The 16,340-nt window shown below is 50.2% G+C and overlaps 1 protein-coding gene across 1 annotated transcript in view; it reads left to right on the plus strand.

Moving 5' to 3' along the window:
* Positions 1-13,972, plus strand: part of SLIT3 (slit guidance ligand 3) — a 594,639-nt gene extending 580,667 nt beyond the window's left edge. Inside the window, exons 32-36 of the mRNA XM_047873095.1 lie at positions 1,330-1,460; positions 9,067-9,221; positions 10,365-10,650; positions 11,453-11,661; positions 13,399-13,972. Coding sequence (XP_047729051.1) covers positions 1,330-1,460; positions 9,067-9,221; positions 10,365-10,650; positions 11,453-11,661; positions 13,399-13,634 — 1,017 coding nt within the window. The 3' untranslated portion in view covers positions 13,635-13,972. The remainder of the gene's footprint in view (positions 1-1,329; positions 1,461-9,066; positions 9,222-10,364; positions 10,651-11,452; positions 11,662-13,398) is intronic.
* Positions 13,973-16,340: the final 2,368 nt, after the last annotated feature.

Below are 16,340 nucleotides of genomic sequence, written 5' to 3' on the forward strand. Positions count from 1 at the left end.
TTCTGGGTGACCCAAATGCAACTGGGAAGGGTGGAGCAAGGATGGTATATGGCTGAGAAAGAGCAGACCCTGGCCCCTAGGCTTTCTGGGGAGGAAGACCCCAGAGACACAGCTGGAGGATGCAGCCCAGTGAGTGGCCCCTGCCACATGGCACTAACTACGGCCCTGCTCTCCTTCTGCTCATGGACACTCTAGCTTTAAGCTTATGGTGAAAATACTTGTTCAACACAGATCTGTTGCATGCCTCTGCATGCCAGGCACCATTGCAGGTACTGGGGCTGCAGAAATGCACAGAAAGCTCAAACTGCCTCACCTTATGGAGCCTCCAGTCCAGTGGGCAGGCGTCTGAGATGAGCATTGACCCTGAACACACACACACACACACACACACACACACACACACACATACACACACACAAGAAGGAAGCTCTGGGTGTGTCAGCCCCTCCTGGGTCCTCCTCATTGCCCTCCTTCCTTCCTCCCTGCATCCCACCCACCCAGGGACCTGAATGTTGGGTCCCAGCTAACCAGAGCAGCACCTGTGCCCCAGACATCCAGAGGGTCCATCAGACCACCTGCTCCACATCCATTCCTTTAAGCTGCACTTGTGCTGGGCAATGGGAGTGGACAGGCTAGTCAGAGAACCCCAGCCCTGCAGCGGGGTATGCCCTCTGGGCAGCAACTTCTGAAACCAGTGTCTCTCAGCCTTGGCAACACATTAGAATCACCTGGAGAATGCCTAAAATTGTCTTTGCCTGCCCCCTCCCCCACCTTGAGAGTCATATGTAGTTGGTTTGGGGTGAAGCCTAGACAATGATTTTTTTTTTTAATTCCCCAGATGACTCTTAACACAGTGCCTAGTTCATAGTAAACACCGAATGAAATGGTAATTGTTAGCATTTTGTTTATGATTGAGATTATACAGAGAGGCGGAGGCCTTGAGAGGGGCAAGGATTTGGGTGGGATTACATTGTATGCTGGTGAGAGAGGCCAGAGTAGAGCTTGGGGTTCCTGACACACACATACACACACACACACATGCACACTAAAATAGCGTGTGTGTTATATTTATCTTATAAGTGTATATATAAACAAAGTGGCTCACAGTGGGTGCTCATTAAATAGTTATTGAATTGAATTGCACCATCAGCATTTGCTGGAGTAGAAGTATATGCCCTCCTAGCAATTTCCAGACCAGACAAAGGAAAAAATAGGGACATGAACTCAGATCTGGGGTCCATTCAGAAGATGCCTCCCGGAAGAGGTCTCTGTGAGGGGGGGTTGGGGAGGCTAGTCCTCAGGGGAGCCCTAACCCACATGCCTCTCCAGGTGGCCACTGACAAGGACAACGGCATCCTTCTGTACAAGGGAGACAATGACCCCCTCGCGCTGGAGCTGTACCAGGGCCACGTGAGGCTCGTCTATGACAGTCTGAGCTCCCCACCAACCACAGTGTACAGGTAAGGACCACAGCCCCTCCCGCCAATGCACACGGGTCCTGCGTCTTCCCTCCTGCTTCCTGCCCTGAGAGAAGATGCCAGGGCCACTCTGATGCCTCTTCTCCCTGCTGCCCTCCACGCACACACACTCAGAGCGGCTGGTGGGAGGGAGAGGGGCGGTGCTGGAGGAAGAGGCAGAAGATGAAGGCTGACCCCACAGGGAGATGACACCTCATTACCATAAGATAAATGGCCAGCTGGCTACCGTGCAGAGCTGTGTGTGCCAATGGGGATGAGGCTGCTTAATGAGGTGCCCTTTTCAAAATGTCATCCTCATCTTTTATTAGTTTAAGAAAGAAAACAGGGGGAGATTAGCATGCAACTCAAGGGGAAGAAATTCCAGAGCACCGAGGGAGCAGGACTATTCCTTAAGTGACTTTCAAACTGTTCTGAAGGGTGGTTTTTCCTAAACTTCAGTCTTTCCAACAATCGCCCTGATTTTTACAAAAAGCTTGTAAAAATATGGTATGTCAGCTATACTGTTACTTAGCAGGTTACCTTACATAGGCTTTAAATGTGCTCACTCTCTACCCTGAGCTTCATCTCAAGGAATATCGTCTGTGAAATCACAGATATGCTAGCTCAACGTTAGATTTGTTTCTACTTCTCAGCGGAGTAAGTACTAAACACAAAAAATCATTTTAGTCATAAATATTTTGTAATAATTATAAAAATAACCATTGAGATGAGAAATGTTTGTGTTACACCTAAAAATCACATAAAACTGCCCAAGGCAGGAGAGCCATTCCTTGGGGGGAGAGCACCGTGCATGAGAAGGGCCCGCATCCCGAGGCCAGCCTTTCCCCTCTGCAAGCAGGAGCACATTGGTTAGGATTGGGGAAGAGCAGCAGTTTTCAGACTAAATCATTTATTCAATCAAAACTTTTCTATTGAACTCAAGAATATTAAATACACAGAAGCAAAACTGTCCTGCAGGGGCTGGAGAGAGCCAAGCTTCTTGCTTCACACTTCCTCTCATGAAAACCCCCAAAACAGCACCTACAAACCCAGTCGAGAACCATTGGTTTAAACCAGTGGTTCTCAAAGTGTGGTGCCAGGGCAGCAGCAGCAACGCACCCAGGAACTTGTGAGATGGGCACATTTTCAGACCCCACCCCACACCTACTGACAGAAGCACTGGGGTAGGGCCCAGCCATCTGTTTCAGGGAGCTTCCAGGTGATTCTTTGCACAAGCCTGATTCTTTCCAGCTCACACAGGAAGCCTTCCTGGAGAAGAAACCATTTATGCTGGGTCTTGATGAGAGGGAGAATTTATATGAGCAGGAGAACAGGTGGGCAAACAGGCTGAGGGTACATCACCGGCAAGCCTAGGGGAAAACACAGGGGGTTCGACCAGAGCAGAGGTTCACAGCAGGGGTGGGTGGAGGGATCACTGACCATGCTAGGACAGTTGGGTACAATAGATGCCAGGAGAAGGAGCTGTCACCAGTGGCTTCACGAGTTCCCTGGAGTCAGGGCCTCCCAACATCTGTGTTTCTGGAGCCGCTGGTCATGGGCCAAGTGGACAGAGAGCCTGGGTGCAGGGCCTGGGGCAGCCTGTCACACAGCCTGTGGTATCAGACACATCCAGGTTTGAACAAGGTATTCGACCTCTTGCCTCAGTCTCCTTCCCTGTGTACTGTGGATAATAGGACATACTTCTGCAAGAGGAGGGCAGGATGGGGGGGGGGGCGGTTTGGATATTGAGGGTTGGCAGATGAGAAAGTGCTTGGCAAATTGAGCCTTTACATGAGCATGTCAAGGACAGAAGGTGGCAGCCAGGCTTGGGGATGGGGCTGGGCTCTGTCCAGAGCCCATCCCAGCAGAGCCTAGGTCTTCCCTCACACTGATGTTAGCTGCTGGGGGGGGTGGTTTGGTAAAAGGGTGACGTTGTTGGTAAGAATGTTGGAATGCTTTTCTGCTGTCTGAACCAGGTTGTGAAATAGGAACCCAGAGAACTACTTTCCCCTATAGAACTACTCTCTCCCCTTGTCAGGGGGTCAGTCGGCTGAGGGTTAATAGGGGGCCCTGGGGAGACCCCAGCTCTTCCTTTTATCCACAGGAGGAACCCAGTGAAGTATGCCCATGCCCACAGGCAAAGCCTAGTGACAGACTCTTAGTGCCCTTCAGCTCACAATCCTGAAGGGCCCAAGTCTCCAGAAATCCCATTATTTAAAATGGGTTTGCTTCCAGTCTTCTGCGTGGCAGCACTGGCTTTGCCCCAGTTGTGCACTCCTTCACTCAGCAAACCTCTCCCAGGCACCTTGCATGGACCAGGTCCTGGACTAAGTGTGGGGGACCCAGAGTTAAGCAAAACACAGTCCAGGGAAGAAGGCAGGTGTGTAAACAAGCAATAGTCACATGGGCAGAATAAAATAGGTCTTGCAGAAGACACGGGTGCATGCTATGGGAGCAGACATTTCTGCTTGGAGGACTAGGGAAGTCTCCCTGGAGGAAGTGGTAATGTTGAGCTGAGGCTTCAGCTGTGGCTGACAAGCATTTCCACAGGTTGCCTTTCCAGAAGGCACTGGGCTGGGGGAGGCCCATCAGTATGCACAGAAGCCACACTGTGTGGGACTGGGGTTAATAGAGGGCACAGGATCACTGTGGTGACCCCTGGCCACCTAGGAAGGCCTCCTTAGCCTCAGGGCCAGGGTGCCAAACCAAAGGTAATAATCAGGGGAGTTGGCAGCTTGCAAAATTCTGCCCACTGAGGCCCCATGGACAGCCCCAGAGTGATAATGAACCACCAGTGCCCCCAGCAGGGAACCACAGGTCTGGAGCAGCAGGATTCTGAGCCTCCTCTATGTGGGAGCCTGGTTTGATTCATCTGCCTAACTATAGCCACAGGGGAGTGCTGGTGCTTCAAGGTCTGACCCCAGGCTCCAGGGCAAATACACAGAAAAGCCTGTCTTTGCCCCTGCCTGCCTGCCCCAGAATGGGAACAGGCTGCACTGTTCTGTAGTTCTGAGACTTGTCAGAGGAACTTCAGGCACTATTTCCTACCAGCGAGGCCAAGGGGCCAAGTAAGGGAACCAACCTGGGGAAAGCAGACTGAGGTCTCCGTGGGAGTGTGAGGAGTGTGGTAGCCTGGGGAGCACAGGCCTTGTCCAAAGGGACAGCTGACCTCTGCCCCAGCAGATGCTGCCCCGTGGGAATGCAGATCATCAAGGAGCACTAGAAACTCAGGGTTTCCATGTGAAATAGCTCAGTGTTCAAAGGTTGGCCAAACACCACAAGAGAGCTCTCTTTGGACCATCACACATGCTCCCTGAGTCTTATTTACCATAGTCCCATCCATTGCCAAGGTCTTTGTCTCACTTGCTCCTCACCGCAAGCCCTAGGGTAAGCGTCATCACTCCTGTTCTAGGGATGAGAAACATGATGCTCAGGTGAAGTTTTTGGCCCTAAAGCACACAAACCAGTAAATGGTGGAGCTGAGATTCAAACCCAGGTCAGGCTCCCACCAGAACCCATGTTCCCACTGTGCTGGGGCATGAAGGCCAGAGCAAGAGAGAGTTGGGGCCATGGTGCTTCAGGAGTTGGGGAGCTGCTGCCCTGCAGTCTTTGAAGTCTCTGACTTTGAAGTCTCTGACTTTGGCTTAACTGAAATCCCAGGGACTATTTGATTCTGCGAGGCTCTATTGCCACCTAGTGGCCACAACTCAGCACCCAGGTGAGCAGGCCCAACAGCACCTGGAGGAATGGCCCACCAACCGTTCACTCCCCAGGGAAGTACGGTCCCTGGTTTAGGAGCTTGGGTTTCAGTCTGCCTCCACCACTTCCACTTTAAGTCTTTGAGCTGGACACCTTAAGTCTCCAAGCCTTAGGCCTCTTATCTCTAAAATGGCAAAAAAATTGTATGTCTTGTTTAGGGGCTTGTTAGAGTTAAATGAGAGAATGCAGGTCAAGCGCTTAACACAGAGTAGCACAGTGCATAGTCCTGTAGCACCCAACACACTCCCACTGTTGATATTAAAAGCAGAATAGAACTCCACATGTCCTCATGCCGGTCCCACACAGAAGCCACCCAGCTAGCTCTGACACCTCCAGTGCTCTCTACCTCCCACTGGATGCTGGTTCATGTGGCCCAGTACATACTGGGAAAGACTCTCAGAGCCCCACTGAGTCTTCCCTGTAATCCCCAAATCTCTCTCCAGGAGATGATTTAGGAGGCTTGGAACCACAGTGGGATCATTTCTTTTAGAGTTAACAGCAGGTGGTTTGAGTTGGAGTTTTTTGTTTTGTTTTGGTTTTTTACCCCAATCTTTTTTCTTATAGCAGCAGAGTCATTTTTCTCATTATACACTTCAAAGGCCAAGATTTAAAAGGTGGGGGGAGGCAGGGAAGTAGGTAGAAATGGAGCCATCCTGATTTGTTAGATGGCAGTGAGAAATCACAGCCTGCAGTCCCCTCCAGGGACCTACAGTGTGAAAACCATTGGCTTTAGCATCATTTCCAGGAGATCCCAGTAAAGATGTGCCAGGAAGGCAACCTGTCAACCCATGAGCACCTACTGGCGTGGGTTATGGGAGGTTTAGATTTGGAATCCATACTGACTTTGAACCTCAGTTCCACCACTTCTAGCAATGTGGCCTTGGTCAAGTTACTTAGGTTCCCTTTCTGTAAAATGTGGCTCTCATGAGTGCCTTCCTCAGATATGGTTATGAGCCAGTGGAAGCAGACAGAAACTCAAAGCCCTGGGCAGCTGGAAGGTTGAGAATCAGTGGAAGAGTTCCTTCAGGTCCAGTAACCTGCTCCCCAACTTCGTCTCTCCTGCCACACCCAGCTCCTCCAAGCCCAGGATCAGGGTGGAAGAAATCATCATTCCACCTTTGAGTGCTTGCCAGGTGTCAGGGGCCCTGTGTTGTCAATCAGAACTCAGTGAGGTCAACATCATCACCAATCCCATAGCATGTAAGTGGGCTTGCCAAGAGTCCCTCAGCTGGAGGACCCAGTGTGATATCAGATCTCTCCAACTCCTGAGCATGAACTAGCTGAAGGGTATAGCTGGAGGAAGGGGCCTGCCTTATGGGAATCAAGAGAGGCTCTCCACACAGCCAAGTGGCTAAGGCACTGAGGAGCCTAGCACTTAACTGGGGGCAGGAAGGGTGGTCTCACAGTCCTCTCGGCTCCTGCGGCTCCTGCCAAACCACTGTCTCCAGGCTGGGACCCTCCATGGAAGAGCACCAGGGCCTGGACCAGCGCATGGAGTGCAGGAAGGAAAAAAGGAACGGACTTGGAGCAAGTGGCCAGGAAGGGGTTAGTGGTATGTGTTTGCTCACTGTGTCTGTGGGTGTTTATAATGGGATAGTGGCTGCCTCAGACTCCCTGAATTTTAATATTGGAAGGGAATGCCAAGACCACCCACCCAGAGCTGCAGCCTCTCTACAACTCCTCTCTAACAGGTGGCTGCCCAGCATTAGTTACACACTTCAGGGGAGGGGGAGCTCTTTCAGGACAGCATCAATTTACCAAATGGTTTAGGGATACAGCTGCATGTTCTTGCATGTATGTTTAAAAAACTGTGTTAGGGCTCAAGGTCAGAGTTTGTGGTCTCTGCACACCAGCCCTCATTCCCCCACTGACACCATCATCAACTCATCTGCAGGAACACAGATCTCTGCCTTATCCTTAGCTCACTACTTAGAGTAGCTGGAAGCTACTGAAATAGAACAGCTCCATCTTCTATGGCTTCTTGGCTCCCCATCACAAATGAGATCCTCCAATGGACTCTTAGCTATCACTCCACACCCCACTGCCCTATTTCTTGACCTGACCTGACACTACTATGTTGGTGGTTTGATTTAAAGGAGAGGCTAAGGAAATGTGGGCTCATGATGGTACATGTCTGTACTGTTTGCCACTGGTCTCGGTGGGCGAGTAGGTGGATGGATGAGAGACAAGTCGTTGGAAGGATAGATGATGGTTGGATGATAGGTAGATGGAAGAGTAAGAAAGTTCATGATGGGTTTGGGAAGGTCTTGGGCTCCTGCGTGCCCCCCTCTACCAGCACTTTCTCCCAGAGATCAGCACAAGAGCAGGAGTCAGGAGGTTTGCAGGCAATGGTCGGTTCTTATCGTCATTAATACTCTGACACTAGTGATAATGGGTCACATTTTCTCAATAATTTACAGTGTAAATTACAAAGTCTTGAAAGGACTTTCAAGTACCTCCTCTGATTCGATCATTGCAGTAATTCTGTCAGGTTGTTCTCCCCCTTTTATAGATGAGAAGACCGGAAACCCAGAGGGGTTCTGTTTCTGAGTGACCACACTCGCTGAGTGGCCACACCCACTGAAAAAGGGGCTAGGACAGACTCCATGCTTTCTCCACCCCACCCCAATTTATCCTCTCTTCTCCCAAGCATTTCTCTCACCTCTTTGCTGAGACTTCTAACTCCAGGTCAGTCATTGAAGCTGTCCCTGCCTCCCAGGTAATCGGTGCCACCTCTGGCATAGGATCCTCTTGTTGGATCCAACTTACTGGGGATTTGCCAGGGAGAACTCAAGGGGAGAGGGAGCCTCCATATTCACCACCCACATTTGAATGGTTAAGACAGAGTTCAGCGTCCTCCTCAGAGAGCCATTTTCAGGGAAGGAGTACCATATCCTCCAATACCTATCACCTGCGCTCACTTCTCTCTCCCAGGCCCAGCCGAGGATCAAGTAGTGGAAAGAGCAGAACTTTATGGAGTCAAATGTTTTGCCTATGAATTCTGTCTCTGGAACATACTAGCTGGATGACCTCAGACAAACCCTTAACCTCTCTGGGCCTCAGTCATCTTAGCTGTGAAATGGGATATCTGACACCACTTCATAGAATGATGGTGAGGTTCAAATAATAGCAGAGAACCATTTAGCCCTGTGCCTAGCTCTTGTGTCTCATAAGCCCTTGGTGACTGCCTGCTGGTACTGAGGGAGGCAATGGGAAATGGGCATGCATGTGGGCTTTGAGGCTAGATGCACCTCAGTGTACATCCCTAGCCTATGGCTTATTAGTTGTGGGGACTTAGGAACATTATTTAACCTCCCTGAATTTCTGTTTCCTCGTTTCTATAATTCTGTAAACACGTGAAGCAGTGTTGTGTGGTAATATTAATCCAAATATGGCGTGCATACTTCTGATGGTGCATGAGACGAATTTAGGTGGGACAAAGACACTGGTGACATTTTAACTGAGAGATCACTTTTTTCATATGTACTAGGAAAAATATATACATCATACTGAAATAGTCTTTTCGTGGACAGTATTCCTTCCAAGAACGTTGGCCTTATTATATCCTTACTGGTGTTTAAGGGGGAAATGGAGCAACTGAAGAAAAATTTAAGGAAATAATGGTTCCAGTGGCATGCAGGAGAGCAAAAATTGAGAAGGTGGTCGGAGGATGGAGTTTGCTTACCTCTGTAAAATACTAGAAAGGAATGCAAACCAATAATGATAACCATGAACCACTTGTGCTTCATGGTTGGCCAAGTTCAAATGCTGGCCACGTTCACAACCCAGGGCCTGGCTACAGAAAGCATAAAGCAATCCCTCTGATTCTCACCCCTTTTCTCTTGCCCAGTGTGGAGACAGTGAATGACGGACAGTTTCACAGTGTGGAGCTGGTGATGCTAAATCAGACCCTGAACTTGGTGGTGGATAAAGGAGCCCCGAAGAGCCTGGGAAAGCTCCAGAAGCAGCCGGCAGTAGGCATCAACAGCCCCCTCTACCTCGGAGGTAAGGCTTTTCTCCCCTCCCATCCCCACCACCTACACCCCCGACCTGTGCTCAGGTACCCACACCCAGGCCCACTGGCTGGGGTTCCCCTACTCTCAGCATCCACTGCCAAAACAAATGACGGAAGGCTTCCTGGAGGAAGTGACAAGTAAGCCAGATCATGGGGAGGAGGAGAGGAGAGAAGACAGGGCTCCTTCTGGGAAGCACAAGTGGTTCAGGAATGATGGTGGGAAGAGGCAAAGGTGGAATGGGGAGGGAGGAAATAGAGACAGAGTCCAAGCCCCATGATCTGCAGGGGTCATGTTCCCTCTGCTCTGCCACCATGTCAGATACTGGGAGGCTCATGTGATGCATGTAGGACATGTTTGAGATTAAAGTCATACAAAGGCCAAAAAGAAGTAGCCACCTCTCTGGCAGTGCCTAGACCTGAAGTGCAGTCCAGGACCTGTAGATGTCAAAGGGTTATGTGCAAAAAAAAAAGTCACCAGAGCAGCTTGTTCAGCACAGAGATTCCCAAGACATCCCTGCCAAGGAGCCCAGGAATCTGTATTAACAGCCAGTCCAGGTGCCAGGGGTCCAGGGAAAGTCTTCAGGCAAGGGCAGTCCCAGAAGGGACACAGTTTGTCCCCCTGTGAAGATCCCCAAGTTTCCACAGATCAAGGCTGCTCGCCCAAACCCCTTCTCTCCCAAACTCTAGCTCTCCAGCCTAGTGCTGTGCAGGGTAGAACAAGGGATGGGGACAGGAGGACCTGGTGGGAACAGTAGAAGAATGGGAGGCACCATCCCTTCCCTGCCTAGAGGGGTGGGCCTCCTCCATCCAGCTAGTTGTGGCCCTGTGACTAGCCAGCTCGTCCTTTTTTCTAGACGAACCCAAAATAGAGATTTTAGAAATTTTCTATATTTAAAATAGGTTGGTAACAAATTCACATTTTTAAGAGTCAAAGTGTAGGAAAAAGGACACAAGTCCTTCTGTGGACAAGGTCCCAGGTTTTGGGTCCATTCCCTCCATCTGAACAGCAGAGGCCCAGAGCTGTGAGCACTTAACTGTGAGCACGTAGAGACCTCCTCCTTGCTCTGAGGGGAAGTCTGGGCTGGTGGGCAGGGAAGGGTCTTCAGGCAGTTGTGCTGGCGCCCCTCCCCCAGGCATCCCCACCTCTACGGGCCTCTCAGCCCTGCGCCAGGGCACGGACCGGCCGCTGGGCGGCTTCCATGGCTGCATCCACGAGGTGCGCATCAACAACGAGTTGCAAGACTTCAAGGCCCTCCCACCGCAGTCCCTGGGGGTCTCACCAGGCTGCAAGTCCTGCACCGTGTGCAAGCACGGCCTGTGTCGCTCCGTGGAGAAGGACAGCGTGGTGTGCGAGTGCCACTCGGGCTGGACCGGCCCGCTGTGCGACCAGGAGGCCCGCGACCCCTGCCTGGGCCACAGGTCAGTGTCCCGAGAGCCTAGACTCCCTGCCTGGATTCAGTCCCTCCCGCCACCCCTTCCCCACCCAAGAAGCGGCACTGATAAAAGCTGGAGGAAGTGTGGTCAGACTGTCCACAGGTCCTGCTTAAGAGGTCAGGAGCTTACACAGCCAAACAGCAGGTCCCACTTAGAGACCTCAGTGTGTGAGGACCTTGCTGAGAACACCGGTCTCTGCCACGTGACCCTTTAGAACCTGTCCAGAGCCACAGCACATACCTACATGACCCTGGGCAGATGCAGCCCCATGAGCATTTGGCTTGGCAAGTGGACTGAGGGTGAATTTCAGCCTCAACTTCTCCATCTAGGAGATGTGGATAAGACTGTCTTCTACATAGAAGCAGCAGAGGAGAGGTGATTGTAGAAAATAAGAATGATGCCAGGTATACAGCACTTAGTCCCATGCCTGGCACCATTGATGGTGTTGATAATAGTTCCATTGCTATCAGTTAAGATAGGGCAATTAAAATGTTCTGAGCTGTGACCTTCCGCTTGGATATGTGAGTTCTAATGCCTAGAGAACAGCAAGCCAGCCTCATGGTCACGGCAGTGGAGTTTGGGTGATGTGAGCCTCCAGCTGTGGCAGAGTAAGACAAGACTGCTGCTCAGCCGCTGGGCTAGCAGAGGACAGACCATGGGATGGAGAAGACCTAAGGTTCCACAGCTCTGGGCCTGCTGGTCAGAGCCTGGTCCCTGGCTGGGCTGGATGGAGAAAGCCTCCAGCAGCTCCGTCTCTGCCCCTTCTCATTCTCTCCTCTGCCAACAGTTGCAGCCATGGGAAATGTGTAGCAACCGGGACCTCGTATGTGTGCAAGTGTGCAGAGGGCTACGGGGGGCCCACGTGTGACCACAAGAACGACTCCACCAACGCCTGCTTGGCCTTCAAGTGTCACCAGGGGCAGTGCCACATCTCAGATCGAGGGGAACCCTACTGTCTGTGCCAGCCTGGCTTTAGTGGGGAGCACTGCGAGCAAGGTGGGTCTACTGTGGGCCCAGGAGGGGGAACCTGAGAAGGGTGCAGGGGTCAGAACTGGACCCCAGAGCCAGACTGAAGTTTGAATTCCGGCTGTGCCACCTGGAGGCTGCATGACCTTTGTCAGCCGCTTTCTAGAAAAGCCTCTTTCATTTTGAAAATGGGGGCAATACCCTACATTGCTGCAGCAGTTGTCTATTGCTCTGTAACAAATTAGCCCCCCAACACAGCAGTTCAAACCCTCTTTACTCTCTTCCCCTCCCCCAGCCCCTGTAATGCATTTTAAAAAAATTTTTAAGAGGGAGAGAGAAACAGAATGCAAGTGGGGGAGGGGCAGAGAGAGAGGGACACACAGAATCCGAAGCAGGCCCCAAGCCCTGAGCTTTCAGCACAGAGCCTGAGGTAGGGCTCAAACCCACAAATTGTGAGATGATGACCTGAGCCAAAGTTGGATGGTTAAACTGAGCCACCCAGGCACCCCTGTAGTGTGCTAATATTGAAGGAAACTCAAACAGGAAAATTAAGACTAGATTGTATTAGAATTCAAATTCACCTCCCCACAGGGGGTTATTTTCCTGCGTGGAAACTGAAGTCTTCCTCCCTACCACTGGATTCCTAGGCAGACCACCTTGTCTCTAAGGGACACTCACATTTATATCTAGTTGAAATACTATTCAACCAAAACTGATGTTTTTATAATTTTTATTAAATATTTTGAAACATGATTTACAGAAAAATTGCCAGAATATGAAGAGCTCCCACCTTCCCTTCACCAGATTGCCCAATTAACATGTTGCCACATCTGGTCTCTCGCCAACCACATTCCTACACTCATACACTCATTACCTTGTAACAATCTCATAATTTAGAAGAATTATATCAAGCTTAACAAAATTCATTAAAATGCATAAAGCCCTTTCTCACTCACAGTCTCCTCTGAGGCTCATAAGCTGTGAGGCATAGGAAGGACAGGGAAATGTATCACCATTTCCAGACAAGGAGACAGGCTCAGGGATAGTGAGGGTCTGGCTGATGGCCAAAGCCAAACTCTAAGCTCAGTACGGTCTTCCTCAGTGCCTTGCTGCAGCCCTCCTCCCAATGTCATAGGGACAGTACAGTCAGAAGATGAAACTCCAAGCAGGTCTCACCTCCAGCAGCACTTTCCAGAGCCACACCCCTGGGCTGCAGCAGGCTGTTTGCCACGTTCTGTTCCTATGGAGCATCCACCTCTGTTTATCATTACTAATTCTGTCATCGCTGAAGTGAACAGACCTAGATGCTGCACCAGTGGTGACTGGGGCAAACCAGACACTTCCTGGTTTTCTGTGAAACCAGAAATCCCAATATTTAAGCTCCTGGGGTTTTTAATGGTGACATTTAGCTCAGTTTCTAAGTCTAGGTGACACATCAAAACTGGGGCACAGGAGTTAGTCCCCCGTCTACTACTTTGCCACATCGAGTTTGGTCTTGGAGTTCCTTGAAGGAAAGGATGGGGCTTGTTTTTGTCACCATTAGATCCTCAGGGCTTAGTCATAAATCCCGTAGAGAGCCTGGCCCAGGAAAGGCCTTCATAGTTGTGGAATCACTGGGAAGGTAACAGGTGGGAGACAGAGGGATGACTGAAGACATTCAAATGGTCTTTACACCTCAAGTGTTTCCCAACAGCCTACCCAGGAAATGGCCCTGGCCTGTCGTCGATGCTGCCGATGCCCTGACCTTACCTTTTCTACCCTCTGCAGAGAGCCTGTGCCTGGGGGAGGTAGTCCGAGAGGTGATCCGCCGCCAGAAAGGCTATGCGTCTTGCGCCACAGCCTCCAAAGTGCCCGTGATGGAGTGTCGTGGGGGCTGTGGGCTGCAGTGCTGCCGGCCCACCCGCAGCAAGCGGCGGAAATACGTCTTCCAGTGCACAGACGGCTCCTCGTTTGTGGAAGAGGTGGAGAGACACTTGGAGTGTGGCTGCCGCGCGTGTTCCTAAGGCCCTCTGCCCCCCACCTCTCAGACTCCAGCTTCGTGGGGCTGCGACAGCCACGTGGGACCCCCTCGAGACTCGAGGTGAAGAAGCGGGCGCTGGAGAGGAAGCAGAAGAGAATATTAAGTATATTGTAAAATAAACAAAAAATAGAACTTATTTTTATTATGGAAAGTGACTATTTTCATCTTTTATTATATAAATATATCACACCGTCTGAGTATATGTACCATATAGTGAGTTATTTTTACCAAGTCTTGTGTTGTGTATTTGTCGTGTTTTTATAAACCGCTGTTAAAAATTTTAAGAAAAAAAAAGACTAATAAAAATGTTTTAAAACAAAAGGATAAGAATAAAGAAGTGATAGCCTGTCCGAGGAAGAAGGAAGTTTTTAATGTGATGGAACAGTATCATGTCAGCAGAGATACCAAGACCTGCTTACTGAGCTCAGGAAAAGGAATGATAAGAGGAAGAGAAGGAAAAGATTTTTCTTTGTTTCTTCTTATCTTTAATGACTGTTTTCTCTTCCCTAAAAGCACCCAGCTTTTAAGTCCTGGTTGCCGAGGCCCATCCTTCCAGGACAAGCTTTTGCACCCCGGCCACCTCAGACTCACAGTTGCCGCCCCCATCTGCCCCAGGCCACCAGCGGGGTCTGGGCCCTCTTCTCCCTCCAGGCTGGCCCTGGCTTCCACCACAGGGCTATCCGAAACTCTGCCACAGCCTTCATCTGAGCCTGTTTTGCCAAATTTTAAAACACCACCTCTTTTCCTGACCCTCTCCAGGTGAGTCAAGGGAAGAAGGGATTATGCAGTCTCCTCAGGCCCCAACCACCGGTCCTTCCTTTGGAAAGTTGTGCACCGTCCTCTTCCCTCCAATGTCCCACGAATTTCACATTAGAATGCAGTAATGGGAGAGCAGGTAGCCAGGAGCCCAGCCTGCCCACGGCCTGGGTACAAGTATGACTCTGGAAAATTCTTGGGGGATCTTCCTATGGGAAGCACAAGCCTCTGCCACCAGATCCTCCAGACCACCGTCATATTGATGACAAGTGCTTGCCCATCTGCAACACTTCCCAACGCATATCCATACCACACCTTATTTTATCCATGCAACCCCTGCCCCCATGAGAAGGGTAAAGCCGTTTAGCCCCATTTCACGGACAAGGAAACCAAAGCCTCTCTCAAACTCTGTGTCTTGTCTTAAGCCACATATCTGATAAGTAGAAGAGCCAGACTCAAAAGTTCTAGATTCCTTCTCCAGAATGGTGTAAACAGGAGAAATTCAGGTAGTTTAAGTTCATCAGACAAGCCCTACCAGGAGAAGAAAGTAGATGTTCTTTACTGCTATTTTTCCTGCTCATGTCCATTCCTTGTTCTGTTCCCCCAGTATCCAAAGCTTCTAAACAGAGTTCTAGGAGAGCAAAGGCATACCTCCTGATGGAGACTTGCCCTGGCCTCTCTCCCTACTCAGTCTAGTGCAGAGGGCTCCAGGGCTCAGCTGCCCATCTCTCACTCATCCCTCCTTTCCCCTGGGAGCTTCCCTTGCAGAAGTGTCAGGGAGGAGAGTGTGGGGCTCAAAGGACCTTCCAGCATCGAGTGTCCCCAGAGGAAGCCTAGTGGTTCTGTGAGCACCAACAGTGGGCCAAAGGCTCCAAGAATCAGGAGAGAAAAAGAAAAGATGGAAGAGCACAAGGCAAGTGGCAAATAAGGAGGGAAGGAGGAAGAGAAAGAAGGGGTGGGGAGGGAGGGAAAGAAGGGAGGGAGAAATTAAATGGAAGAACTTACTTAAAAATATGCATACTTAGATTATATTCCAGGTACTTAGTGTACCTCATGATGGATTTGTTTCAAATAGTAAAAGATTCATTTAGTACTTACTACATTACACATCAGATACCATTCTATATTATATACACACACATATAGGTATATGTGTGTATATGTATATAATATTCATTTAATTTTCAAAACAACCCTGCAGCAAAGACATTACTAACCCATTTTCCAGTTGAATAAGTTGAGGCACAGAGAAGTTCAGGAACTTGCACAAGAGCAGGCACCTAATAAACTGTAGAGCCAGGATTTAGGCCCAGGTAGCCTAACTCCAGAACTTACTCCTCACGGGAAAGAAACATCTGCCTTTAAGAATCCTACAGTCCAGGGCAAAAACAATCATGGGACAACTGCTTTATTATAGGAGTTCCCTGATGGCAATATGAACAAGGGAAGTGGCTGTCCAGAGTTAGAAATCTCCAATTCTGGATCTTTAAGGATGAACAGGAGTTTGCCAGGGGGTTGAGAAAGGGAGTTAATCGCCCAGGGCATAGCCTGTTAAAAAGGAGTGAAACAGGAAAAGACCCAGTATGTCGGGAACAGTCAGAGGTCCGGGGAGGGGGCAGGAGGGTGGGATGCTCACTGGGGAATAGGAGTCAGTGGGGAAGATGTAAAGGCAGAGGTTCAGCCACTAAGAGCCACATGTGGCGAGCTAGAATGCAGGGACCCAGCGGGGTTTTTGAGCAGGGGGAAGGAAAGACATGCTGTGTTTTAGGAAGAGAACTGGGGGCAAAGTCAAGACAGGCTTGGGAGAGACAGGGTCCCACCACCCAGAACGGCTTGGGGGCTCCCAGTTGTTCAGTTTCTTGTGGCTAAACAATGCTGATTTCCAGGTGGGTCCCCAGAGTCTTTGTGGTAGCTCAAAAGTTCTGTCCTGAGA

This window comes from Prionailurus viverrinus, chromosome A1 (genome assembly GCF_022837055.1).
Source record: "Prionailurus viverrinus isolate Anna chromosome A1, UM_Priviv_1.0, whole genome shotgun sequence".
NCBI classification, from domain to species: Eukaryota; Metazoa; Chordata; class Mammalia; order Carnivora; family Felidae; genus Prionailurus; species Prionailurus viverrinus.